General features: G+C 54.6%; 10 protein-coding genes across 10 annotated transcripts; 7 read left to right on the forward strand and 3 right to left on the reverse strand.

The window, feature by feature from the left end:
- Window positions 1-1660: 1660 nt before the first annotated feature.
- On the forward strand, window positions 1661-2716 carry GLRG_01958 (NAD dependent epimerase/dehydratase; the record flags this gene model as incomplete). The annotated part of the gene is made up of 1 exon (XM_008093292.1): window positions 1661-2716. One exon carries the CDS (start codon window positions 1661-1663, stop codon window positions 2714-2716), a length of 1056 nt encoding a protein of 351 aa, XP_008091483.1.
- A 372-nt stretch (window positions 2717-3088) lies between these two features.
- On the reverse strand, window positions 3089-4528 carry GLRG_01959 (membrane transporter; the record flags this gene model as incomplete). Its single annotated transcript, XM_008093293.1, has 3 exons — window positions 3089-3169; window positions 3225-4235; window positions 4292-4528. 3 exons carry the CDS (start codon window positions 4526-4528, stop codon window positions 3089-3091), a joined length of 1329 nt encoding a protein of 442 aa, XP_008091484.1.
- A 769-nt stretch (window positions 4529-5297) lies between these two features.
- On the forward strand, window positions 5298-6421 carry GLRG_01960 (enoyl-CoA hydratase/isomerase; the record flags this gene model as incomplete). The annotated part of the gene is made up of 2 exons (XM_008093294.1): window positions 5298-5731; window positions 5827-6421. The coding sequence occupies 2 exons, from the start codon at window positions 5298-5300 to the stop codon at window positions 6419-6421; spliced, it is 1029 nt and encodes a 342-aa protein (XP_008091485.1).
- Window positions 6422-6712: 291 nt separating this feature from the next.
- Window positions 6713-7081, reverse strand: GLRG_01961 (uncharacterized protein; the record flags this gene model as incomplete). The annotated part of the gene is made up of 2 exons (XM_008093295.1): window positions 6713-6943; window positions 7064-7081. The coding sequence occupies 2 exons, from the start codon at window positions 7079-7081 to the stop codon at window positions 6713-6715; spliced, it is 249 nt and encodes an 82-aa protein (XP_008091486.1).
- Window positions 7082-8344: 1263 nt separating this feature from the next.
- GLRG_01962 (uncharacterized protein) lies at window positions 8345-8805 on the forward strand (the record flags this gene model as incomplete). Its single annotated transcript, XM_008093296.1, has 2 exons — window positions 8345-8543; window positions 8618-8805. 2 exons carry the CDS (start codon window positions 8345-8347, stop codon window positions 8803-8805), a joined length of 387 nt encoding a protein of 128 aa, XP_008091487.1.
- A 1875-nt stretch (window positions 8806-10680) lies between these two features.
- GLRG_01963 (heterokaryon incompatibility protein) lies at window positions 10681-11247 on the forward strand (the record flags this gene model as incomplete). The annotated part of the gene is made up of 1 exon (XM_008093297.1): window positions 10681-11247. The coding sequence occupies one exon, from the start codon at window positions 10681-10683 to the stop codon at window positions 11245-11247; it is 567 nt and encodes a 188-aa protein (XP_008091488.1).
- A 1065-nt stretch (window positions 11248-12312) lies between these two features.
- Window positions 12313-13116, forward strand: GLRG_01964 (uncharacterized protein; the record flags this gene model as incomplete). The annotated part of the gene is made up of 3 exons (XM_008093298.1): window positions 12313-12606; window positions 12666-12830; window positions 12910-13116. 3 exons carry the CDS (start codon window positions 12313-12315, stop codon window positions 13114-13116), a joined length of 666 nt encoding a protein of 221 aa, XP_008091489.1.
- Window positions 13117-14076: 960 nt separating this feature from the next.
- On the reverse strand, window positions 14077-16325 carry GLRG_01965 (uncharacterized protein; the record flags this gene model as incomplete). Its single annotated transcript, XM_008093299.1, has 2 exons — window positions 14077-16216; window positions 16270-16325. The coding sequence occupies 2 exons, from the start codon at window positions 16323-16325 to the stop codon at window positions 14077-14079; spliced, it is 2196 nt and encodes a 731-aa protein (XP_008091490.1).
- Window positions 16326-17154: 829 nt separating this feature from the next.
- On the forward strand, window positions 17155-20902 carry GLRG_01966 (MYND finger; the record flags this gene model as incomplete). Its single annotated transcript, XM_008093300.1, has 3 exons — window positions 17155-17326; window positions 17377-17427; window positions 17484-20902. 3 exons carry the CDS (start codon window positions 17155-17157, stop codon window positions 20900-20902), a joined length of 3642 nt encoding a protein of 1213 aa, XP_008091491.1.
- A 441-nt stretch (window positions 20903-21343) lies between these two features.
- GLRG_01967 (uncharacterized protein) lies at window positions 21344-22217 on the forward strand (the record flags this gene model as incomplete). Its single annotated transcript, XM_008093301.1, has 2 exons — window positions 21344-21943; window positions 21990-22217. 2 exons carry the CDS (start codon window positions 21344-21346, stop codon window positions 22215-22217), a joined length of 828 nt encoding a protein of 275 aa, XP_008091492.1.
- Window positions 22218-25211: the final 2994 nt, after the last annotated feature.

Consider the following 25211-nt stretch of genomic DNA (forward strand, 5'->3'; position numbering starts at 1 on the left):
TCGGTGGAGAATTGACTACGAACTGGAGGGTATGTATGAGCCAATAAGAATCAACAGGTTTGACGTGTCAACCCTTATATTAACTTGACCAATATCTGTTTCGGCAAGTGTAAAGTAATCATCCAATATCCGGGATTGGATTGAGGTCATTATGAGCAGTCTCGAACTGCTTTCGCCACTGTTGAGTGAAGACTGGTCAATGTGTGGAACAACGTTCGATTATAATAGCCACGATAACAATTGCATATGGCACTATGATTGATTAATACTTGGAACATGTTCGAGCAATGCGACATAGGAAGAGTAGGTTTGAGGTTGCAGCCAGTAAAGAGGTGTGTGTAGGCTCTAATGGTCGAGATTCTTACGCGACGACTTAACTCTATAACAAGTCTTGTCAACCATGGTTTGCATACAGAGGAAATGTGCAATCGATCACAATCAGTGATCGAGGGCTTGGACCTGTAGGTGAATTTGAATGTGCAATTAATCTGTTGCGATAGACTCTGGTGATGGTTATTACTCTGCTTCTCCCAGCAATGATTCAGCTTCCTAACATGATGAACTAGTAGTAGTTGCGCAGAACACCTACACCAGGGAAAAAGCAGATATAATAAAGCGTACGTAGCATCAAAACTCGGCACCGGTATCGCGAGGCTGGCGCCAATGGCTATCCCCTTGCATGGGGCTCCGCCAGAGCCATGGAAGGGTAGCCTCTACTTACCCGGGGTTGAGCTGCGTGAGGAAACCCCCATGTTACCTTGAACATGTACTAGACAAAGAAGTGATTCTTCTCTTCCATTTCTTCTCTTGATATTATGCCTATGACGCTTACCCAAGAACAACAGCTTGCTTCTACGATCATAACTATCAACATGTGGTCGCCCGCATCAACGAGCTTCTGTATAAACTTGCTGCACGGAGGTCTCCCGGACCTGAGCGCGGCTGCCTGTCACGTTGATCTATTCTCGTGATCTACCTGGTATTCGCCACCTGTTTTCTGTTGTGGCGGTTCAAAGAAGATAGGGTGCGAGGGTAGTGGTCCTGCAACGGTAATTACATATTTTTGACTAAACAGGCTATCTAGAATTGTGTTACCTAGTCAGTACACCCGGATGCTCCTATTTCATGAAACCCGCTGTGATATCTCCCGCCAATTGGCGGTTTCATTCCAGGTACTATTACCAAGCAATGCTTGCTACAGTAAGCAACGCATGTTACTTCATGTAAGCAACGCATGTTACTGCAGTCAGTAAGCAACACGGTCGTCTGCATACTCAGTTTCGCGACTTCGGCGATAAGAAACGCCATGTATCACTTCGAAACCCACAGGCGGGCATGAAGCTAGGAGTTTCGAAACTTGAGGGCTTGTTTGTGGCATCATTGTTCGTCCGTTGATTCGTCTCGCGGCAGAGAGAAATAATGCGGGGTTCAAGCCGGCGATAAGACGTAGGAAACCCGCGTTAAAGCCGAGCCGGCAACGCCGCAGCATAGACAACAGCGCTCAAACATATAATATTAAGGTGGATGAACGAGCGCCTTCCACGCCCACAGATCAGTTGTCTTTACGAAACCGACTTCATCAAACGCAGCAAAGCCCAGGGCAAAGACTCGCTTCTGCAACACGCCCAACGCATAGAACTGGAACAATCTCTAATCCGACATGTCTTCGACCAAGGGCCTCGCTCTCGTCACCGGTGCCAACGGCTTCATCGGCGCCCGGGCTGTCGAGGCATTCCTCCTGGCCGGCTACTCAGTGCGAGCCGCCGTCAGGTCTCAGAACTCGGCGACGAGTCTCACCGACGTGCTTCCCTCGTACACCGCGTCGGGCCAGCTCTCCACGGCCATCGTGCCCGACATCACGGCCCCGGGCGCCTTTGACGACGCGGTCAAGGGCGTGGCCGTCATCGCGCACATCGCGAGCCCGGTCGACTTCTCCAACACGGACGCCGAACAAGTGTTGGGCGCGGCCGTGAAGGGCACTCTCAGCATTCTGGACTCGGCCGTCGGGGAGCCGGGGCTCAAGTCGTTCGTGTACCTGTCGTCCATCGTCGCCGTCAGGGGCAATGGCCCGCGGTTCGAGGGGCGCATCGTTACGGAGGAGGACTGGAACGACGACGGCGAGGAGACGCTTGAGAAGGCCGGGAAGGACGCGACCGGCGCCCAGATCTACGTCGCGAGCAAGGTCAAGGGCGAGCGGGCCCTTTGGGAGTTTCGGGAGAGGAACCTGGGCCGCATCGGCTTCAGCATGACGGCTATCAACCCGGTCTGGGTAGTTGGCCCGCCATTGATCCTGCCCAAGGACCCCAAGAGGCTGAGCGACACTGCCGTCGTCACGTACCGAGTCATGAACGGCGAGGAGGTGCCCCCATTTGGTCCGGGCAATGGGACACACGTCGACGTCCGCGACGTCGCTCGTCTCGTTGTGTTTGCTGCCGATAGACCAGACGTTGCGGACAAGCAGCGTTATATTGCGGGCGGCAGTGAAAATTATGCCAACATCCAGGCGTACTGTGATATTCTGCGCAAGGCCTACCCCGGCAGGAGAGACATCATCAAGGAGGGAGAACCGGGCAAGGGTTACCAAAAAGACTACAGCACACCCCCCGACGGGAGGGCAGTTAATGGAACCAAGGCGGTAAAGGCGACGGGCCAGGATTGGATTCCGTTGGAAAAAATGGTTTTGGACGCGGCAAAATCCTACGAGATCTATTTCTGAGGATGCTCTCTGTCCTGGAGTCAGGCCACTTCCGGATCCGAAGCTTCAAAGTTGCAGACATTCAAGGTTGCATGGGTGCTGGGGAGGTTCACTAATCATGTTGGCCACACCAATGTTCAAGATGAACTTTTGTGTGACAACATTCTTTTAGATGTTATGATAATGATCTTTACAGCAGCACTATTGTGTTGTCGACCAAAGGAATTATATCGGCAAAATAGACAGAAAATGGTTTGAACTAGAATAAGTCGTCGTATATTTTTCTCTAAAACGCAAGCTTTTGTATCAATGCTGGTGTATGCTGCTCCGTATATTTAACTTCTAATGGCCATTTCACTCAGTCAGGGCACCTGCGAAGTACACTCAAAGACTCTATCTTCCGGCCAGAGACTCGCTTGCCTTCAAGGCACCGACAACCGTGAAACAGATCAGGGGTGAGATCATGTACGACATCTAGAGCAAGGTCAGCAGGTGTATCATGTTTTGAGGAGCAAAAGCTAATACTCACAGTCAAGAACTTGGCAATCAACATCTTCTCAGAGTCTTCGGAGCCCTCGCAATCAGCTAGCGCAGACAGCTTCATTGCCGGGGGTCCCGTAGGCATGAGCATCAGGCAAAACCACAACAGCGCATCCTGGGTCACCAGGTTCGTCCGGCTAGCTAACAGGTAAATGATCCCAATTGAGATGATGGGCCAAAGAATGAACCTGATGAAGGTCACAACCATGAATGGCACTGGGGGGACTCTGCTGTCTTTTGAGTCATTTCCGTTCTTGTATTGGAGAATCGCCCTGGAAAGCTTGACACCGACGACGATGACTTGCAATACAGCGAACAGTTCGCCAACGTTTTTGATGGCAGAGGTGAGCCATGCGTTGAGGTAGCCACCCTCCTCGGGTTCGTTAAAGAACAAGCGATGGAGCGCAGGAACAAGGCCAACGAGTGCTCCGAGAAGAGCTCCAATAACGGGAGCGTTGATGAAGCTGTACAGGAAGTCGAGAATAGAGCGCGTTGTGGGTGAGAGAGAAGACCAGAACTTGCTACCTTTTCCGTAGGCAAAGTATCTGGCGCGGGTGCCTTTGGCCGCCAGGGGTTTCGGGAGAAGCGACGTCTGCTCGTTCCTCTCAACGGCATCCTGTTCTTGCGACTCAATATCATTCTCGCCGTCAGTTTCATCATCTTCGTTGTCGTCCCCGGACTTGTCAGGGGCTTCCTCTTCTTGACCGTTGAGAAGTTTCGGCCCCAGGGCGAAAGTCAACGAATTGCCAATCATGGCATTGACCAAGAAGTAGCTCTTTGCCTTGCTCACAACGCCCGAACTGTCGTCTATGGAGCTAAGAATGCCTGTGGCATCCAGAGACTGAACAAGCAAGAGAGGCAGACTGGTGGTGTTATTGAAGGCAATGGCCGGGATGACCCAGTCCGGCATGCCGAAGACCTTTGTGAGGAGGAAGCCAATGGCAATGGAGACGGTGGTGTAGAATATAGCCCAAATGACTATAGGCACGTATCGGATTCCCTGATAGATGGGTCAGGCAAGTCGAAAACTGGTGTCAGGGAGGACCATGAACTTACAGTCTCGAGGTCAAGCTGAGATCCGACATTTGTGATGAGGAGTGCAGGGAGGGCCATGCGCACGCAGAAGGTCGAAATCTTCTTGCTGCTGGCATCGTCAAGGAGCCCTAACTGGGCGGCAATGACTCCGGCTGATATGGTCAACAAGACTGACAAGGATGCTTGAATGGCCCCCAGAAAGGGGACGAGAATGCTCTCTGCTTTGCTGTCTAACATGTTGAAGGAGTCGATGGACATATGGAAGACAAGTGGGAGAAGTCAACGGGAAGAGCTGCAGCAGAGCGCCATTTAAAGAGAATCCAACGGGGCACGCGACTCCCCTCAACTACCTATGTATGTATGTGTATGTGTGTATTTGCGCAGGGGGAGAGAGAGCTTGGCGTCAGGAACGTGGACGTCACTGTGCACGGTCCATGGGCGCCCCCCTTGATGGCGGATGAATGATTCGTCTTGGCTGTTTTCGGAGGGGTTAGTGATGATGGTACGGATATTTCTTTTCGAGAATTCGTTGAGACGGTGTTCCTCGCGGTAAGTGTTCCACCAGCCAAGCATTGACGACGGTTGTTTTTAGTGTTGTAGAGCCGAAGCAGCTGTGCGTGTGTCTGTGTGTGTGCAAAAGTGGGATCCAAGCTTCTTGCCGGCTTCGGTGACCTTGGCCAGGAACCTTCCTGCCTGTACCGTACCTGCCTGTACCGTACCTGCCTCTCGTCCCGAGCTAGAGATGACAGCTGGTAGCTGGCTGACAGCTGGCGGATGACAAGTGACAAAAATGGCCCCCACAAATAGCCGAGCAAACCCGGTCTGCCATGAACGTCATCGCATTTTCACCAATGGAGCTTTCGCTCCAATCCACGTCCTCGGCCCAATTCTCGAGCTCTGCCGAACCGCACACGCACGATCAAAAGAAATCTGCGACTAGCTTTCCGCATTCCGCCTGCATTCAATTGTTACACTATACTAACCCTCAATTCTTGTCATCTCTTAATTCTTCCCCCAAAGTGCCATTATGCCTCCTCGCCTCACCCCCCTCCGCGTCGCAATCCGCATCCCGCGCACCACCATCGTATCTTCAAAGTCGGCGGCGGCGGCGGCTTTCTACTCGACATCGACCGCCTCAGACTCCAACCAGCCGCTGATAACCGTTACACAGCTACCCGCCCCCGGGTCCGGCCACATTCGCATTCTCGAGCTCAACCGCCCAAAGGCCCGCAATGCCCTCTCCAAGGCCCTGCTCTCGCAATTGCGCGCCGAGATCGACGCCATCCACGCCCAATATGACCCGGAGACTGGTGATGAGCTGCCACAGAAGGCCGTCTTCGGCGGTGCCGCTGGCAAGGACGTCAAGGGCCCGACCCGTGCCTTGATTCTTGCAAGCGCTGTTGAGACGAGCTTCTGCGCCGGCGCCGACTTGAAAGAGAGGCGGGGCTTCACGCAGCAGGAGTAGGTGCTACTCGCATACCTCAGTCCAAGCCGATTGGCTTTTGAATATTGTATTTGACCTGCTTGAGCCTGTTAACACGAATTTCTTTCCACAGAACTGACGAGTTCCTCCACAACCTCCGTTCCACCTTCACATCCCTCCAGAACCTCCCTATCCCGACAATCTCGGCCATCTCGTCCATCGCCCTCGGTGGCGGCCTCGAGCTCGCCCTTTCCACACACTTCCGCGTCCTCTCATCCAATGCCCAGGTCGGTCTTCCCGAGACACGCCTCGGTATCATCCCCGGCGCTGGTGGCACCCACCGTCTGCCCGCCCTCATCGGCCTTTCGCGCGCTCGCGACTTGATCCTCACCGGCCGCCGCGTCTCGGCCCCGGAGGCTTACTTCCTGGGCATCGCGGACCGTCTGGTCGACATCACTCACGAGGAGGCCGAGAAAGCCGGCGAGGGCGACAAAGACAAGGGCGTCCTGCTCGTGGCCCGCAAGGCGGCGCTGAGTGAGAGTGTGCGTCTCGCGGGCGAGATCTGCGAGGGCGGCCCAATTGCCATCCGCGCCGCGCTGCAGGCTGTCGCGTGGGCGAGGGAGGAGGTCGAGAACAAGATGTACGAGCGGGTCGTTGCTACCGAGGACCGTAACGAGGCGCTCAAGGCGTTTCAGGAGAAGAGGAAGCCTGTTTTCAAGGGCCAGTAAACGCCATTTGACTGCGTTTCTGTGAGGGTCGCCTAAGGAAGTAAATGGCTGCAATTGATACCACATTGTTCATGTTGGGTAAAAAAGGACTTGTTGGCCGTGTACAGATAATTAGTCACAGGCTTGGCATAAGCGGAGCAGCACGTGTAGATAGTAGAGAGAAGGAAAACTTCTTTCTCGACAACCCTATGGGGTGTTGGATACTTATGACCATTATCATGAAGCTTCGTAACTCATTGATGATGATTTACCGGGCAGCTTATAAGACGAAACCAGCATCGCCCAGCTACTCTATTTGTTCTTGTTCAGCATGTCCCCGACCTTTTCCGACACTTTACTGCCGGCCTCCTGCACATCCTTGCCATCACCGCTGGAAGTCCCGAGACCCGCCTTCGCGGCCTTGCCCTCGGCCGAAGAGGGCTCCTCGCCTCCGTGCTCGATCTTGCTCTCGTTGAAGGCATTGACCTTCTTGACCAGGTCCGCGTCGTTGGCGGAGCCGAAGGAGCCGTACGCGCCGTGTTGCTACGACGAACTCGGTGTCAGCCAACGGGTCTGAGACTGTGCACCTCGATTGGACAGGACTGAACAAGGCAGGGGGATGTGAGACAAAGAGAGGAGAGGGGAGGGAGGTGCTAAACTCACGTTCTCCATGGACGACATTATGCGGTATGGTGAGAGGGTTTGTGTATGGCTCAATTTGTGTATCTGCAGTTGCGATGCAAATATTGTGTGTATTGATTTCAACGTGAAGTTATCGAAATGTGAAGCTGGCAGTAGGTACCAGGCCGTTATCCCAACATCCCAACGGGTCGGAGGGGGGTATTTAATGACGGCGATCATGATGACGATGTTTTCCTCACATGCCTTCATGCCATTAGCTGGCGGGATTGCAGATCACAGGGGTGCTTCATTGGTTCAGTAAAAGCAAGGGAGCTCAAGACGATGCGGGTCATATGTGAGTCCGAGACAGATACGGTTCAGAAAGGCTCCCGGCTCCGCTCACAGGTCCGGGTCGCGGCAGAGTGGGGTCGCAGGGCCGAGGGCACAGACGGCTGCCACTCGGTGGATGCTCCGAACAACACGGGGGGGTGGGGTGGGTGAGGGATCGAGATCAGGGGAGCGTTCGGCAGCGAGGAAAGTTTGGGGCTGGAAACGCAGCAATGGGTAATGGGTTGATAGCTGGGGCCATACCCAAACCTGAGTTCGCTCGAGCCTCAAGGTGCCGAGCCATCCTTTCAGTCCTATTTTTCCCTCTTCGCCCAGGAAGGATTCTGGGCCTCGAGGGCCTCGGTTATGCAACCAGCCCAAAGCAATCGGCCAAGCCTTGGTGTGGGCGAGGGTGCGATGAAGAGCTGCCAAAGTAGCCATAACGTCATCTCCCTTTCTCAAACACAGCCCGCAGGGTCGAACTTTTGGGGAGCGTCGTCTCGATCGATGATGTAGGTGTGATACAATGTCTCGATGGCCTTCCAGGAACGTCATTTAGTGGGGGGTTTTGGCATGTGTGGCCTGCAGTCAGTGCCCCCCTCCCTCCCTGAGGGCAGTTCCAGACCGTGTTAGGGAGAGCTTAACTATGCCCCGCGAAACCAGGGTGTACAGTGGTAGGTACAGCAGCCGCCCGTCCGTGCCCATTCTCGCCTCGCCTCCCGATGACATCACCCTAAGCTCATATGCAGCCAGCTTCAGGTGAGCTACCTCATTCGGACGCGAAGAACTGGTTGCTAGCTGTCTGTGTTCAACCCGCCCATTCTCTTTCTCATATTTGAACTATCTGCATCCCTAGTCTCTTTCCTACCTTTTCATCACTCGAAAAACAACAACCAAACGAATCAGACGCTTTTTCGCGATCCTAATCCAAGCAATCCTCAACAAGGACAACAACCAATAACAGTAACAACACAAACCACACACCTTACACTCAAAATGTCGTTCCTCGTCGAGACCACCAGCCGTCGTCTGGCTACCCTCCCCCGCGTTGTCCCCAGAACCTTGGCCGCCGCACCCAGGTCCTTCACCACCACCGCTCCCGTCCAGAAGTCGCCGACCGAGGCCGTGAAGGACGGCCTGAAGACTGTCGACCGCAAGGTCAGCGACAAGCTCGTTGACGGTATCAATGTCGGAGGTAAGCAGCAGCACCATCCTTATCTAACTTGCAAACCATCATGGGCTGTGACTAACACGTTTCTTCCCTTTCAGCCAACGTCGCCGAGAAGGTTAAACAGGCCGTCCCCAACACCACGGGCGAGGCCAAGGGCAAGGCCCAGGAGCTCAAGGGCGAAGCCTCAGGCAAGGCCAGCGAGCTGTCCGGCCAGGCCAAGGGCAAGGCGAACGAGCTCGCAGGCAAGGCCCAGGGCACCGCCGAGCAGGTTAAGAAGAACATGTAAGGTGTTTTCTTACGACGAGCATGGAAGATGAAGAACTGTACGACGAATATTTCATGAGTGGACATGATCGTGTCCCACTGTACACTACCATTACTACTACCTCATAGCATGGGAAGGGGTTCTCGGGTCTACAAATGTGGCGTTTTAGCAAGCTCAATCAAAATTGGCGATTGATGATACAGCAAGTCCATTCGTTTCGTCCGTTTGTTGATTTTTAAGGCAATATTCTCGGCAGTTATGATGCCGGGGCAGTCGAAAAGGCAACGCCTTGGGGAAGAAGTAACTAAGAAGCCCGATGGTCGGTCAGAGGAAAGCAGGACCTTCCATGATACCAACTTCCCAGGTCGATTCCAAGGCGCGGCTTCACTCCCCTATTATTCTCTCTCCTTTCCCACAACTTCATCTTCACAATCCCTCCAACCTCCAATCCCTCCTCGGTCGTTCTTCTTGGAGTACTGTCATCCGTTTGCAGCAATATCAAAACATTGCACTATTCATTCGCTCTTATCCACCCAAGCTCCATCACTCCTTCTAATGCCTCCATTTCAGCATCAACCCGACGCGGCATCTCTGGATCCATCGCCCGAAGGCTGCCTGACAACACAGTTCCGACACACGCCTCTGAAGGATCCCGATTCCATTCGAGTCTTCAGCCTATACCCCGGCAACTTTGACGATGAACTTATCGGCTCACTTTCCGTTGGTCGGCTCCTGCCTAATCGCTATCCAAGCTATTACAACTTTCTTTCCTACGCATGGCAAGATGCATCAGAAGCTGACGCCAGTCTGCCCTTGGCCAAGTCTGGCCGAGACTGGGAACCGCTGGACAACTCGCGGACAATTAGGATCAACGGCCAGCCATTCAAAATCGGCCACAATCTAGCCCTCGCCCTATTGCACATACGCTCCAAAGAGTATGCCCAAAAGCTATGGATCGACGCCATTTGCATAAATCTTGAAGACAACAAAGAGAGGTGCTGTCAAGCTTACCTTATGTCGGACATTGTGTCACAGGCCCATATCGTCATCTCTTGGCTTGGACCGGATGACCCTCGCCAGGTTTGGACAAACTGGCCGCATGAAGGACCCTGGACTCGGATGAAGCTCAATTGGGACTACGGGAGGACCAAATTCCTCGTCAATTATATGGTTGATCCGGAAGGCCAAGAGTTTGACATGACAGATCAACAACCCATCCCCGTGGCTCTTATTGCACAAAAACCCTACTGGAGCTGCATCTGGGTTCTTCACGGGCTTTTCTATGCCCGAAATGTCTTGTACGTTTGCGGAACAAACGTATGGAGGGAGAGGGACTTTGACATCCACATGCGTCACTTAGGAACGCTCCCAGTCGTCAAAACCCTGCAAGCCCGCAGAAACCGACACAGGAAAATACCCTTTGAGAATCTCCTGTTCAAGTACCACTCTTATGGGTCGGAAAGTCCTCTCGACATGCTCTACGCCTTGATCGGATTGGCGTCCGACGTATGTACAACCGTTGCAATCCGGGGGATGCACACGAGCCGTTGCCGTCTTCCACACTTGACCATCGATTACTTCCTGACCCCTTACCAGGCCTAGGTAGATTTGGTGCGGCTCTCAGTCGGGGAAATCAACCCCGTGAAATGTGTTGACAAGTCCAAAGACCAGCAAAGAACCAACATTGTTCGCTTTGCAGCGCTCGCCCAGAAAGCGCTTCGTGGTCTTGACCCTGACCCTCAGATCTATCTCCGAATGAGTCATCCCACCCCTTTACTCATATCCTTCCGGAATTGCATCATCGCCAAGGGTTACATTGCTGGATATGTACATCACGTCGGACGGAGCTATGGAAGCATCGCTGCCTCTGATGCGCCACATCTCTCGGGAGACTACATGCCTTTGTACCAAGACGAAGAAGACAACGCCATATTCCAAGCCTTCGTGCAGGACTACACAACCAAGGTCATCAGATCCTGCAGACTAGAACGAGCCAGGGCCTCATACAACGGGCTCTGTTTCTCTGACCAAACCCGCGGGTGGGCCTTCAGCGAGGACACTGAGAATGCCAGCCTTGCTGTTGCCCGGGCTTGCTGCTGTGCGGCTGTAAGAAAAGAATTACCCGGCATGCAGACCGGCGAACTCGTCCAGTTCACCGGAACCGGGGGCAACGTTGGCTTCGCCTCATCAGAAGCCCGCATTGAGAGGGGAGACAGAATCATCGCCTTCCGTGATTGCCATGTCGGCTTCGTCGTCCGCTCGCTGCCTGGCTCCAGTTGCCTACAAATCATCAGCGTTGCTGATGTCGAAACCGCGCCCCGCAGAAAACGCGACGTGGGTGAGCTTGAGGGCCATCGCCCACCTCCGTTCTATAGCCCGATGGAAGACCCCGAATGCGAAAAAGCCTATGTGTTGATGGACTTCCGGACTCTTCAACAGCTCACAGCAGGCGTGGAGTACTGAGTCGATTCGAGAGTCGTATGGCGTGGTGGGGTTCGGTTATAGCCATGGTTTGTGGGACAACATGCCCAAATCCAGAAAAATGTCGATGGTATTTAGAGGGGGACTGAGGGAATTATGAACCAAACTTGCCCTTTGCAGCGGTTATAGACCAAAAGCGATACAATATAGTTCAACAGCGTTGCTTTTCAACCCCCACCCACGCGACATCCCCAAAAGGTGCCCATTGCTTCCGTGCCACCCTGCAAGTATGATGTCAACTGCCCATGAGTTAGGAGCCCGTAGATTACTGTGCCGTACGGGCCGTACGCGACATGAGGGCCTGGGCACAGGGTTTCCATGACCCTGCCGTGCCTCAAATCCTGGGACCGCCAAGCTAGCCCATGTATCCGTAAGTGATGTTCATAATCCAACAGTGAGCCGCCTCATGCTAGCAAAGTAAGGTCATAGGAATAGTAAGATGCCTGTCCTAACCCTAACATTAGAAATGGCCTCCAGAAACCGGCCTGCATAAACTTGTTGCGGTTGGCGGCGATGCCGGCCTGGCCAGCAACATGCTGCCGCCAAGGCTAAACAGTCAATCTAGTCTCGGGTGCCTGCGGGTGTCTGGTGGCATTTGAGAACAATGAAAACGCTCATCCGCCTTGGGTTATGCCAGGCGTCAACATCGATAGCAAGAACGCATCCGGGTTGTGAATATGTTGACTAGAGCCTCCGTATCGCATGGACGGAGTCCCGGTTCGACATACGACCGGGATGCTATAATCGGAATCATCAAGCGATACTGTGGATTACTTTCCGGAAATGGTCTCGGTCAGACCTGAGCACATCGTTTACCCCCATGGTAGGAGGTTGAGGCGACGACATCATATCCCGTATGTCACAAGCTACAGGCCTGTGTTCCCGTCCACCCAGACCGCCAACTATCTCGAGAATGCTTTTGATGAACCCGACGAGGATTATCAACTCGAGGGCCCTAATCTCGTCGGACTCTGGCCGTTGCCAGAGGAAAGAATCTCCAGGCGTATTTCCGCTGTCTAAACCTCTCATAGGTGACACGCTGGGGACATGGTGGTTGCTCGATACCAACACAGGTGGCTCAAGGACGGATTTTCGGCCAGGCTGGAAGTACGCCCGTATACTGAGTTGGCGTACAGAAAGAAGCCCGAGATATCTGTCGCAAGGGCCGTTGGCCAGATTCTACAGAGGTTCCAGCGTCAGAACTGCCGCAAGCTCTTAGTTGAGATGCTGGACCGGCTCACGCCCGTGGAGAACGAGGAACGAGAGAAGAAGCGCGGGTTGCTTCGGAGGCCCGAAGATGAATCATGTATTGTGCTACGGGCTGGGAGGCTGGCACGCAACGTTCGCAGCACGTTTTTGGAACGACGGCGCTTGTCGTATTTAACTAAAAAGGCAAAAAGTTTCGACCGTCGCTTCTGGCCCGGGCATGGGCCATGCTGGTACGGGAGTGTAGGCAAACAATAGCCACATGCTTGCCGGGAGATATCGAGGACTCATGCCCGTCTACCACCACCTCCGGCCAGACGTCGGCCATCATCGAGCCGCTCCTCCGCGGCAAGACGCTCGTGCTGGGCCCCCAACTCGCAAGGGGCCCATCATGCCGCCCACGCTCAAAGACACTTTTGAGCACGCCGACTTTGACAGCCTGGCTGGCGTCCCTCCCGGTCCCACCTGGAGATGATCGCGCGGTTCCCTCCCCCTCATTCGAAGCTCAAACTCATCAGCTTCGCCGGCGGCGCCCTCGGCTCGTCCACCGGCAACGCGCTGTCCGCCCGCAACCAGCTCCTGAGCGTCTGCATATCGACCGAAGTCGGCGCTGCGTTCAGCCACCTCGCCGACCGCGACAACTGAGACCTGCACTACCTCAGCAACGAGGCGGGCGGGCTCAAGCTGGGAGCCGTACGCGGTCACGGACCGGCTGGTGAGGACGTGGAGCCGAATGCCGGGGTGCCTGCCACAGTTGTGTGATCTTTCATTCTGTGCTGTCTAGATGACCTCGGTCTTTTAGTAGCGACAGCTTATTCTTTCACCTCGTTGATCTCGGCTGCAATGGTATAAAGGAGACTTGGCAGGCTATGGTTAAGATCAAGCGGGCTTGTAGTAATCAGCCACGAAAGAGCTGCGGTCTCCTCAGCACAAAGTATGCGAGTGGCGAAGTACTGTGTCACAACGGGACAGATACATGTCAGATATAACGCTCGGAAAATAATACATGTCACTGGTCACCAAATCACGCATCGTTGACATGATGTACCGACGGAACCACCTCCCAGCCTTGGCATCCCCAACCCCCTCCCATCTTCCTCCGGCCGCCATACACGACCAGAGTCAAGGATTCGAGCAGATAACAGGATGACAGGGTAGGCTGGGAGAGCAAATGGTCAATTCGCGTATGCCGAACCACCCGTTTTGCCCCCACCCGTAAAAAGTCCCTGTCCTAAAGTAGGAACCGTCGGCTATGCCCTAGTCATGGAGTCGATCTGCCCGACAACACTTCATCTTGCGATCTTGTGCCTTGCGGGAAGAAAAGTCCCAGAGGACCGGGGTTGTTTGATATACCGCTCGTAATACAGAGCTGGATCAAGGATGAATCTCTCCTTGCGCTCCACCTGGACGTGCGGATTGCCTTGGCCTCGAGAGGCTAGGCGATTGATGGATGTGTGTTCGCGACGTAAGACGAAGAAAAACACGGGGAAAGAGGAATGCCGACAACAAGGCGCACCACGAACGCAGGAATTGGGTCGACTGCCAAGACGGCCCATGGGTATCGTACATTTTGGTCTCATCTAGGTCAAGTGTCGTCAGCAAACATTAGTGAAACGAGCGGTCCTGGTCATCCTCGAAGAGAACCCTCTTCCGCCCACTACCCCGGTCGTCTTCCATATACTCCAAAGCCCGGTCAATTTCCAGAATATCCAGCATCTCCACCTCGACATCACGCGTCGTGACATCGTCCTGGAGGTCTGCCGCGGCATTGAGTGTGTCGGCGAACCCAAAGCCCGACTTAGGCCGTCCGACGGGCAGCGTGAAGTCGTGCGTGCCGTGCTCGGCATCGAAGCTGTCGCGGCCGCTTGGTTTCGAACGTAGGCTTCTCGTCTTATTAACGCTAAGGTTGAACGAGACGTTTCGGGGCTGGTCGGGCCGAGAGTGGACGATAATGGCGCTGGGCGGCTCTACCTTGCCCTTGTCGCCGAACAGGCGTCGGCGTGTCGAAACAACCGATCCGATCTTGGTGCCAGGTGTGTCCTCGGACTCGTGAACTATCACCAAACGGCTCTCCCCCATAATAAGAACCTCGATCTGCAGGCCGCCGTCGTTCTCCTTCAGCTTGGCAAAGTTGACCGCAGCGCTAACGCCACAGCAACGCTCTCCGAGGAGGCCCGTAGACAAGTCTTGCAACCGGATCATCCTGGTCGGAGTGGTGCCGCTGAACAGGTTCACGCCGCCCCCCGAGCTTCGGCGCAGTTGTGCGTCCCAAAACCGAGAGACTGCTGGAATGACGGAGACATTATCCAATCCGCCAATCCAGAGCACAACGCTCTCGTCAGCAGAGCCCGAACCACTGCCAGGCAAGGGCGTCACTGCGATCCCGCCTCTGATAGACGCGAGCCTTTCCAGAGAGCCAGCTGCGCTCAACGATGCCGCAGCATCACGGCGGCTATGCGGCGTCAAAGGAACAAACTCGCCATTGCCGTTCGACCTCGGTACTCCAGCTGATGTGCGCAAAGGACCTGTGCCTTCGACATGGCCGCTGACGCTGAAGGTCGTGATTGCAGCACCCTTGATACCAGAGCTGTTCTTGCCCAGGATTGAGGCGCCGGAGGGACTCGCACCATCCACATCCCAGATACCCCAGGTGCCGTCTGCAAGTAAGGCAAGCACGGCCCTGCCATGTGCGATCCAGGCTGCGTCAAGAATGGGCTTCCGCGTCGAAGTAGGGCGAGTGAAGGGCTGGTACAAGGAGAGAAGCCAGGATCCCTGGCTAGGGAACGGCCCGGTGGCCTGGTCATCGGGAGGCAACGAGGGCAGAGCATAGTCGTATATGCGTACAGCATGCGGCGAGGCTACCGTGAGAAGCTGGGTAAGGTGTGTGGGGTTGAAAGAGATGCTGGATAGAGGGCTGGGTAAGAATTCGGATTGGAAGGGGTTGATTTGGCCACTGGCTTCGCCTGGTTGGACTTCCATAGGGACGTCCCAAAGACGCAATGTTCCCGATGCCTCGCGGGTATGTGCGGCCACCACAAGGCGAGGTTTCTGTGTGCTTGATGCGCCGTTTTGCTCCCGTGTCCGATCGGAGGTGGATGCTGCCTTTGGCTTGATTAATGACATGGCAACACCTTCACTGTGTTTGTATTGTCCGCCGAGGAGAACAACGCGCTCCCCCCACTGGCCAGAACCGGCCTTGCCCGCCAACAAGTTCGATCTCAGCTCTGGACGGGCCTTGCTTTCGGGGCTCGGGGGCGTCAGTGGCAGCGTGATGACGTAGACCTCGTTGGTGGCGCAGGCCACCGTAAAGACGATCTTCTCCTTGAGCACATCGGCTCCTACCCACGAAGCGTCTTCGGCGGGGCAGGGTGTCATGGGCAGCACGGCTAGGTGGAGAGCGGTAGTGCCAAGGGAAAGATCAAGGGTCTGAATGATTTCGGGATACGGACCATCCTCCTCGGAATCTTCGAACTCGGGTTTGTCCGTGAATGGCGGGGGAGCCTTGCCGGCCTTGGCTGGGGGTTCGTCATCATCCGAGTCGATGATCATGACGGAATCGTCGGGGGTGCCGTTCTGTTTCTCGTTCACTTGGAGTGAAGACTTCTTCGGTGTGTGCTTAAAACGCCTTCCACCGCGCCAAACTATCGTCACACCATTGTCATGAGCGTACAGGAGGATCGTGGCTCCCTGGGGGGACTGGACAGGGTATGTCTTGACATCGTGGATTCGCCTCGAGAGGTTGTATCTGGACTGTGTGAGCAAGCTGCATCAAATTCAGAATCCGAGGCTGACTCATACGTGTATTGTGTGTTTTGCGAAGTACGCTGAAGTCGTGGAGTAGGGTGAGGAGCCATGGCTACCCTCTCTTGTTTGGGATGATGTTGTTTTTCGCTGGGAGCTTCCAGTGCAGCTGAACTGGTTTGACTGGTATGGAATGAGTGTCGCTTCCGCTAGTGGCAAAAAAGTGTCGCGTTCCCAAAGACCGGCTATCTTATTTAACGGGTCTTCCAATAGGGTTCCTCGGTCGGTATGAGCGGAAGTGACGCGAACGTCGTCAATTGCTTTGTGAAGTGTGTTGAAGCTGCCAGAGCAAAAACGCGATGGCGTCGCGAAAAGCATCGAAAAGCTGTGGCTAAGCAGTTCACCACCCAGTTCTGCCGCTGTGGCTGAATAAGGCGGTCAATGGGGAGCGGACGGCAGGAGCTTGGGCCACTTGGGTACTGCCCTGCGATTACGGATAGATGGCTAGGAATACCTAGGTAGGTACGGAGTATTAACGGCCTCTACGGGGGAAAGTAAGAAGCAGGGTAGTAAAACATGTCTCATTCCTTCTTGGTGTTCGATTCGACATTTTTCCATAACCGCAACCTGCATATTGTTGGATCGTCGATTGATCTGATTAACGCAGACCAATCTATTTTGGCCGACACCGGCTCATCGTGTCTCCTGGGACCTCTTCGAGCTCCATTTATCTGGTAAGGCGCAGGCCGTTCCATTCCATATCGCACATAGCTACCGTCTTTGTGTTACGGTCTCCTGCATCATCGTAAGTATCATCAAACACTTTGCGTCTTGTTCTTTCCCCCATGCTTACTCATGGCTGGTTTGTAGTTTTCATCTTTGATCTCAATCCCAAATCTCGTTTTCTGTTGCCAAGTTACCCCAGACGCCCCCATCGCCCAGATGTTCACCCCTACTGTCGCGAATTATATCTCCTTCTTCTATGCTGTGGGCAACACCCCCGCCATCAACTTGGCCAAGAACTTGCCTCATGGTATCGATGCCAATCTTCTCCTTCTCGGCTGCGGTGATGTGAGGAACATCCTTCACACCTCGTATCATGAGGATGGACTCCGTAAGTCGCAGCCTGGCTCCCTTGCTGTTGGCTCACTAACACCCCAAAAGCCAGTCGCAAGCTTGACATCACCATCAACGACATTGACGAGGCTGTCTTGGGTATGGCCGCTTCCCTTGTCCCAACATCAGATTCGGCTTTTACTAATCCACTCAAGCTCGTAATATCTTTCTGCTCTCCCTCCTCCTGGACAACAGCGCCTCCGGCAATACGCCATGGAACCTGTACTACAACCTCCACCTGGACAAGAAAGACTTGAGCGTTCTAGCATCCCAAGCTAAGAAGCTCATTTCCGCATCAGAGTCCTTGAGATCATGGAAAGCAAGCTCTTACGGCAACGTCTTGCCATTCTGCGACCAGGCTACCCTCGATGATGTTCGTGCCATTTGGGTCAGGTACGACGCTGCTGCCAAATCTGATGATACGTCTGTGGACTCGGCCGCCTTGGTTGCCAACATGAAGCATTCATTGGAAATGAAGAATACTGCCTTTGGAGGCGGCGTCTCCTTCACTGGACTGCGATCAGCTGCCCCCGTCTCTTTGCAATTTTCACAGCAGATCGTCGAAGCATCGGAAGAATTCTGGAAATCTGCCGCCGCAGGACCAAGCGGCGTCACCAGCCACCCAAATCCCCTGTTTTATGCCTCATTGACGGAGCATCACATCTTGCATTATGGAACTGATCCCATTCTGGGCTTCCATCTTGCAGCTGCGTTCCTCCGCCTGACGGACAAGTCTCCTCTCAAGCCCGACCAGAAGGATGAGCAGTCCAAGGTCTTCGCCGCCGCGAAGACTCAGTTTCGAGAGTGGGCCACTGCCTGCGGCACTATGCTTCGGGCAAAGAGACTAGTTATTCGTTCTGTTGCCAGCGAAGCCCTGGCATTGTGTCAAACCTTCCAGCACTACGCTGTGGCCCAGGAGACATCAGCTGGATGGTACCGCCGACAGTTCGATGCCCGGATTCTTGCTCTCGATCCCGAAGCTTACGGATCAAAGACAGCAGCTCCAGCGGCCTTCGATACTATCGATACTTCCAACCTTGCAGACCACTTCGGTACTCTGAATATTCTTATATCGGCGCTGCCTCTACTCACCGCCCAACCTTGGTCAGCTCTGTTTACTGAGACTCTCCTCAAGACGGAAGATACCACGAAGGAAGCATTCGACAAGCTCCTTTACGGCCACGGTCGTACAATCTCACTGCTCCTAGGAGCGAGCCCTGTAGAATACTGGACAAACGCCACTGCTACATCGAGCGTTGACGAGGTTCTTATCGGTTTAAGCACCAACAGCATACATTCAGCCAAGGATACGCCGTCTCAAGTGCACAACCGTATCACATGGAAGCAAAGCAAACATTTCTCTGGAGTGAGCTCAAAGAGTCCTCTCAAGATCGACCCAGAGGCGCTGGCGAGCATCCTTTTCCGTCTGTACCTCGATGTTTTTGCGCATGAGAACCCCATGAAGCTCCTCTCCATCTCGAAAGCTTCCGTCACCCAGCTAATTCGAAACTCGGCCTATTCTCACTTTCATCGTGGCACGCTCGTCTCTCTTCTGCGATATCTCAAGCTCAGACTGTCCGTTACCGATTTCGACGTCACTTGCAGGCTGTTGATAGAGAAGATTTGCGCGGAAAGAAGTCTCATGTTTACAGGCAACCTCAGACAGGACTTATCCCTGCAGATGCACACACAAGGTGTCTTTTCGGAGCCCTGGCTTCGTCAAGAAATCAAGCCCAATCGTAAGCTTGGTGGTTTCGACTCGTGGGAGCACGTCCCAGAGGTTGTGGCCGTTAGTCTTGTTGTGCCACGAGAGTCGTTTAATCGGGTTTACGCAGGATCGGGTCAGGCAAAGATGAGCGCTCCAACCATCAGAGGATCCTTGATCTCTGGCGAGAATGCGAATCACCAGTGGCGCAACTTCTACGACGAGGTTCAACTCGTCTTTGGTAACATCGTCACTAGCGGCGACAGAGAGAGCAGCGGTTTTTCCGTCGTCGTCAAGGCTGACCCGGCTGGTTGGCTTGGAAACTCTCCGCTCATTGCCTCCTTTTATGTCCCAGCTGCTGCGCTCCAGATGGAACGTAAGACGGCTTATGCTCGCTTGGAGGTCGTCAGTTCCGCTCAAAGCGCAGTCGTTTTCAGCAAGACCTTGGGTCACGAGCTGAAAATTTTCCAAGCGAAGCTCGGCGATGAGGACAGCGTATTCGTCACCAAGCACATGCCTGGACAGACGATGTATCCCGCTGCTTCTGACGCGGCGGCTACTGTAGCCGAGTCTGATGTCGAGCCCAAAAACGAGACCGCGCCCATCTTCACCGCTGACGTGCCCAAGAACCAGGACAGGATCGAGACTATCACAGGCCATCTTGACTTCGTCGCAGAAAAAGGAAAGAAACTGCTCGCTGGCAAGGTCCCAATCTCCATCGAACAAGCGTCACCCTTTACCGTCAACATTGTGTTTGGTGACAAAAAGCACATCTATCCGCTCACCTTCCCAACTCCAGTCGACGCCAGCAAGGCCAAGACCCGCATCGCTCGCAAGTCGGCCTACATTGAAGTCGTCGCTCCCTTCGCCGTGCCCCCGACACAACCGCAGACGAAGACAGCTCTCGACGACTTTGTCTTCCCAACCTACCTCGCGCGAAGCCTTTCCAACACCCCAGCGGACCTCAACACCCCACACTTGAACCTCGACCGTCTCCCCATCATCGACCTCTCGGGCAAAGAAGACAACCGCTGGATCACAACGCTCCTCTCCTTCGGGTTCTCCGTCAGTGAGAGGATACTGCGCGAGGAAGTCAACGCAGGACGACAAGAGCTCTCGCCGTCCCCCAGACTCAACTTCAAGGAATCCATCTTCACCATGGCTATGCTCTCCTCGGGCCAACAGGGTGGCCAGACTGGCCTTTTCTGCCTCAACCACCCCGACCGCGGCGGTGTCCACATGCTGGTGTTAGTGTCCGCAATCAGGCTTGATGCCGCCGCAGCTTCCATCATCCTCGACGCCGCGGTCCTGCCTATGACAATCCCGCTCATTAAGAAATGCGAGTCGTTCCTGTTGCTTCTCAGGGAGCTGAATATGTGCTCCGTCACGGTCAACGACGACGAGCTGGTGTTCTGGAAAAAGGTCCTCCCCGCCCTAGCGGAGCGCAGCCGGACGTGGAACCACAAGTCTTCCTGCGAGTATCTCAAGACCGGCTCCGTTCCGCTGTCTCTAGAGCCCGGCGAGCCAGTCCTCTGTTCGTGCGGCAACGGCCATTTCCCCGACAACTTCATCGGCCTCCCAGAGTGGGGAACGGCCGCCAAGTACGCTACCCGCATCGCCATCAGCCCAACCTTTGCTGTGCCCCTTGTCGAAGACATTGTCGACACGGATCTATACAAAAAGCCCGGCTCTGTCGTCCCCCCGCAGCAGGAGAGGTGTAGGAGTTGCGGCAAGACCGGCAAGGACGGTGTCGCGCTGAAGAAGTGCATGCGCTGCCTCAATGTAAGGTACTGCAGCCCCGAATGCCAGAAGAAGGATTGGCGGAAACACCGTGGAGAATGCGAGGAGAGTGAGCAGTACCACAAGTAAACTCAGCCTCGGTTCGGGCATAAATGCAAAACATATTTCTGGCGTTCATGCCTTTTTCCCCCTGCCCTTTGTCTCAGTGAGCTCTTCTGTCCTGCTGGTCTAAGTCATGTTTGAAGCCCAAGTCCACCACGCTCGTGTGATCAATGTCGTCAGGCTTCCAGTCTGGATACGCCTCCTTCCGTGACAAAATGCCAGCAGTGTTCACGAGAAGGTTTATGCTCAAAATCACACTTCTGCCTTTTACCCTCTGGCCGAACCAGGGCTTGGTTTACCACTTGGCGTGAAAATGTGCACTCTCTAAGTCAGAATAGGCAAGATAGGATGGTAGGTCAGGCATATGTCAAGTGGTGGTAGTACAGGCTGCCTGTCTGCGGCTCATTCTGACCTTCTGACCTGTCTTCATACATGCCGCCTGACGAGGGGGGCGAGATAACGGACGACATGTCCCTCTTTGCATGGCTGGCGGAGAGGGGCAGCAAACAGCTCTACCGCGGGGCGTTTGCGGGGTCCCCGTCAGGGTTCGCCCACTGCGCGACGCTGGAGCAGAGGAGCAGGATAGACATAACTCTGACGCCGTTCTCCATCACGAACAGGGGTGTCAGCTTCAAGGTCGTCGTCTTCTCGGGCGTGTCCGAGGATAGGCTGTACATGGACCTGGGCTGTCGGACGGGCGGCGTCTGCCGGCGCTGCGGGACGGAGCACGCCGTGCATGTCGGCCTGCAGCACACCGCCGACGGCTGGGTGCGCAAGTCGCCCACGGAGTGCTGGCTGGTCAACAAGCCGGCGGCCGCGTCGCGGGAGTGGGAGATGTGCGTCCGGAAGCGGGTCAGCTGGGAACGGAGCAAGGAGATCAGCAAGTTCCCCCCGCGCTCGTTCAGGGTCAGCTTCGACGTGGAGGTCGGCCAGGTCGCGGCCTCGCCCCGGCATTACTGGAACCCCGTTAGTCGCTCCTTCGCGGGCGAGGCTTTCGTAGAGGACTTTGTGGCGACCTTTGTCGTCCCCGTCCCCCAGCCGGTGTACCACCGCCTCATGCTCTGGCTCGTGAGGTACCTGAACGGCAGGAACGCTGGTGGTTCTCGGCATGCAGCCGCATCCAGACTGGGAGATCGTCGAGGGCCTTCTCCCAGAGGGCGAACGTTATGCCGACAGGCGCCAAGACATACTTGAAAAGTACAGACACGAAACGTCCGAGGCGAGTGTGAGCATCGGTTCTCAGTGGCGGGTGCGAGTGATAAACAGGCACGGGGGCCAGCAGCTGGCTTACCAGGCCTTTAAGGGACCAAGCATGCTGGTCACGGTCAAGCGGGTCTATTGATAGCGGTGGTCTATTCCGGTGCTCGGATGAGCTCTGAATATAGTCAATGGTTCCAACGACTGTTCGCGTGACATGGCAAATCTTTGTTATAATATAAATTATGACAACCAAACTCGTTAGTAACGGCATCACCAGTAACAGTTAAAACGAAGAATAAAACCAGAGGTTTTTGACAGTCTCGATAGATTTCATCTGCTCACTAGGGGGACCGAGGTGTGCCGGACTTATTGCCCACAACCACAACAGCCAATCGTCAGACGGGGAGGAAAGCAGTTTCTGACTCTTACTCTGGGTGACGATTTGAAAGCAGAGGGAGCAACAGAGTAATGCGAGTTGTTGTACGCAGAATCAAATGGTCGAGATGAAGTCCGAAGCCGCCAGGGAGGTGATTTCAGTGTGCACGGGCCTTGCTCATATATTAATCTGTTCCAGAGAGAGAGTTGTCATTTCGAACCCGCGCAGGATTTGATTATCCCGACGCGTTTTCATGTCCTTCCCCGGTTTCCTGTTAAATCACCGCTGTACGAATGCAGTGGTGAAACGACTCAATCCTCCTCGCTGGGAAGTGAAAAGCAAGCTGGGAAATAAGGCAAGGAAAGTACAGACACCGCCAAAAAACAAAAAGGTTTGATTGCTCGTCCGAAATTCTTCCAGGGGATATGTAATATAAAAGTTATATCAGTTTAGCCTTTTCTGTAATCCAAGCCGGCATCTCCTGTTGCCCAGGGCTTTGGCCCGGGATATGTTGTCGCCACGATGGCTTGTCTACTTTGAAGGTCCTGTATGTCACCAGAAGAAGCGCGTGGAATTCGTTTGGCACATGTGCACACACCATCGCTACGCACTATCGAGTTAGTCCAGCTTGTTCCTCCTCACGACAATAGGGACCCGTTACCCAGGCAAAGAGACGGTGACCGACGGCGACGCGCACTACGCAGCTTGCCCCAATCGAAAGCCCCGAGGCAGGCAAGGATGATCCCATCATCGTCGTACAGCTGGACCAGACCATGACCCGTCGTGCAGTCCAATTCATCAGTTATTATTCCCCGAGTCGGGCTTAGGGAACATATGGTAATCGCCGATTAGCCACGGGCTAGAACGATGGGGGGACTAGCCGGCCATTCTCCTTTGTCTCTTGTTCCTCGTTCGAGCGGTTTCTCTCCCTATATGCCTTACAGGGTATATAGTAAAGTCAACGTAGTGTGACTGCCGACCCTACGAGGGGACTGGCTTGTACTTGTACCTTGTTCCTCGTCCGAGCAAAACCCCTCAAGCGGGCGTGTCGGTCCAGGCCCAGCTGGATGTCGAATCTCGATAAATCCAAACCTAATTTATCTCCGTCTTCGACACAACGGGTATCCGGAGGAAAGAGAGATGAAACCGCACGCACGGTATCTTCCATCACCGCCCAGCAGGGCGGGCCGTTGGAAAGAAGGCGAGAGCCGCCGGCTAAAGGGCAGATTGGGAGAAAATTTTACGTAATCCCTGGTGCCACCAGGCGTAAACTCTCGCAGCTGAAAGAAGGAGAGAAAGAGAAAAGAAACCGCCCCCCCTGATGGGCGCTTGGCGCCAACCGGGTCTGGCGGAACATCAAGGCACTAATTCCTACACTAAGGCTAAGAAGGCGCCTCAGGAGAGGTGGCCTGGCAGCCCTAGGAACGCGCGGCCACGGAGCTTTCCGGTGCCTTTAGGGAGTGCGGTATGATCTAGATGCCTCTTGTGGCCGCTGTCAAGAGTTGCACCGGCATCACCAAATACGGGATCGAAAATTACGCTGCATGAGGTGAGCTAGGGCTTATTAGAAGGGGGTATGGGGAGATGTCGAGGTCTATCGAAAGGTTAGGAAAGACTATCCGATGGGAGACAGCGGCACAGAAAGCCGATCTCCTTCTACAGCTGGAGCGTCGGTACATCCGCACACCCCGTGGCAGAGAAGAGATGATCAGGAGAGCTCGCCCATTCGAGGCCGCTACCCGATTCAGGTGGATGACGCGACAATAGGACAACAAGAGCATGCGTGACTGAGATGTTGGCGGGAGTAGACGATCTAGACCCCTTTCGGCCCTCGGAGAGGGGCGGGGGGTGCGGCCCAGAGGAGCGGTGCTGCTAGGCCGCGAGTACGAGGTAATTTGCGCCGGAAACACTTCCCCGATTTCGCTGTGGGGAGAAGGATGTGAACATTCGAGCTGGGGGGTGGCCTTTTGCCCTGTGTCTGGTTTGATGCAGAACGGCGTTGGTCAGACCGGTTGAGGAACTAACTCGAGAGGCGATCGATCACACGAAGAAGACCGGGAAAAAGAAAGAAGAAAACAAATCCGGAGGGGAGGGATTGGATGACTTCCGAAGCGGCTGGTATTCGGTATTCACACACACACACACTATCAGTATCAAGGAAACCGCAGAGGTGTAGTGCTTGTCAATACTCCTCCTCTTCCGTTGAGGGTTTTCTTGTCTTGCTGGCAACGAGAGAGTTGCGACACATGCAAAAGGGGGGTTGCTGCCGCCTGCCGGTGACGGGATCTAGAACTCGGACGAGCATCTCGGTAGCGAGATGCTGGTCGATCGTGTCATACTCGGGACAGCAAGTCTTTGTATACGCAAAGCACAGGACACAAGGCGGCTCATGGGCTTCGGTGCGGCTTACAGGGAGAAGCCGCTGGGGGGAGTTGTCTGGGTTTCGGCTTGGTCTGTCGACGGGACGTCTTCCTAGACGTCCCCCTTGTGGTTCGTCGTCGTTGAACCGCTGTCGGAGGCGTTCAAGGTCTTGGGGCTGTGGCATTCGACCTTTGTAGCTCGAGCCATCTGTCGAACGAGATTTGGAGGATAATACGATGGTGTCGACATGAAGAATCGTGGTGGCGACGTCTACCAGACCCAAATGCATCCAAAGCCGGCTTCCCCGTCTCGCCGCGTATTTCCCCTCAGCCCGACGTGCTTCGGCTCTCTATTTTTGTCGAGCAAGCGTCATGGGTGTCTTGTTGATGTAAAGGTTCT

This window comes from Colletotrichum graminicola, assembly GCF_000149035.1.
Source record: "Colletotrichum graminicola M1.001 genomic scaffold supercont1.7, whole genome shotgun sequence".
In the NCBI taxonomy this organism is placed as follows: Eukaryota; Fungi; Ascomycota; class Sordariomycetes; order Glomerellales; family Glomerellaceae; genus Colletotrichum; species Colletotrichum graminicola.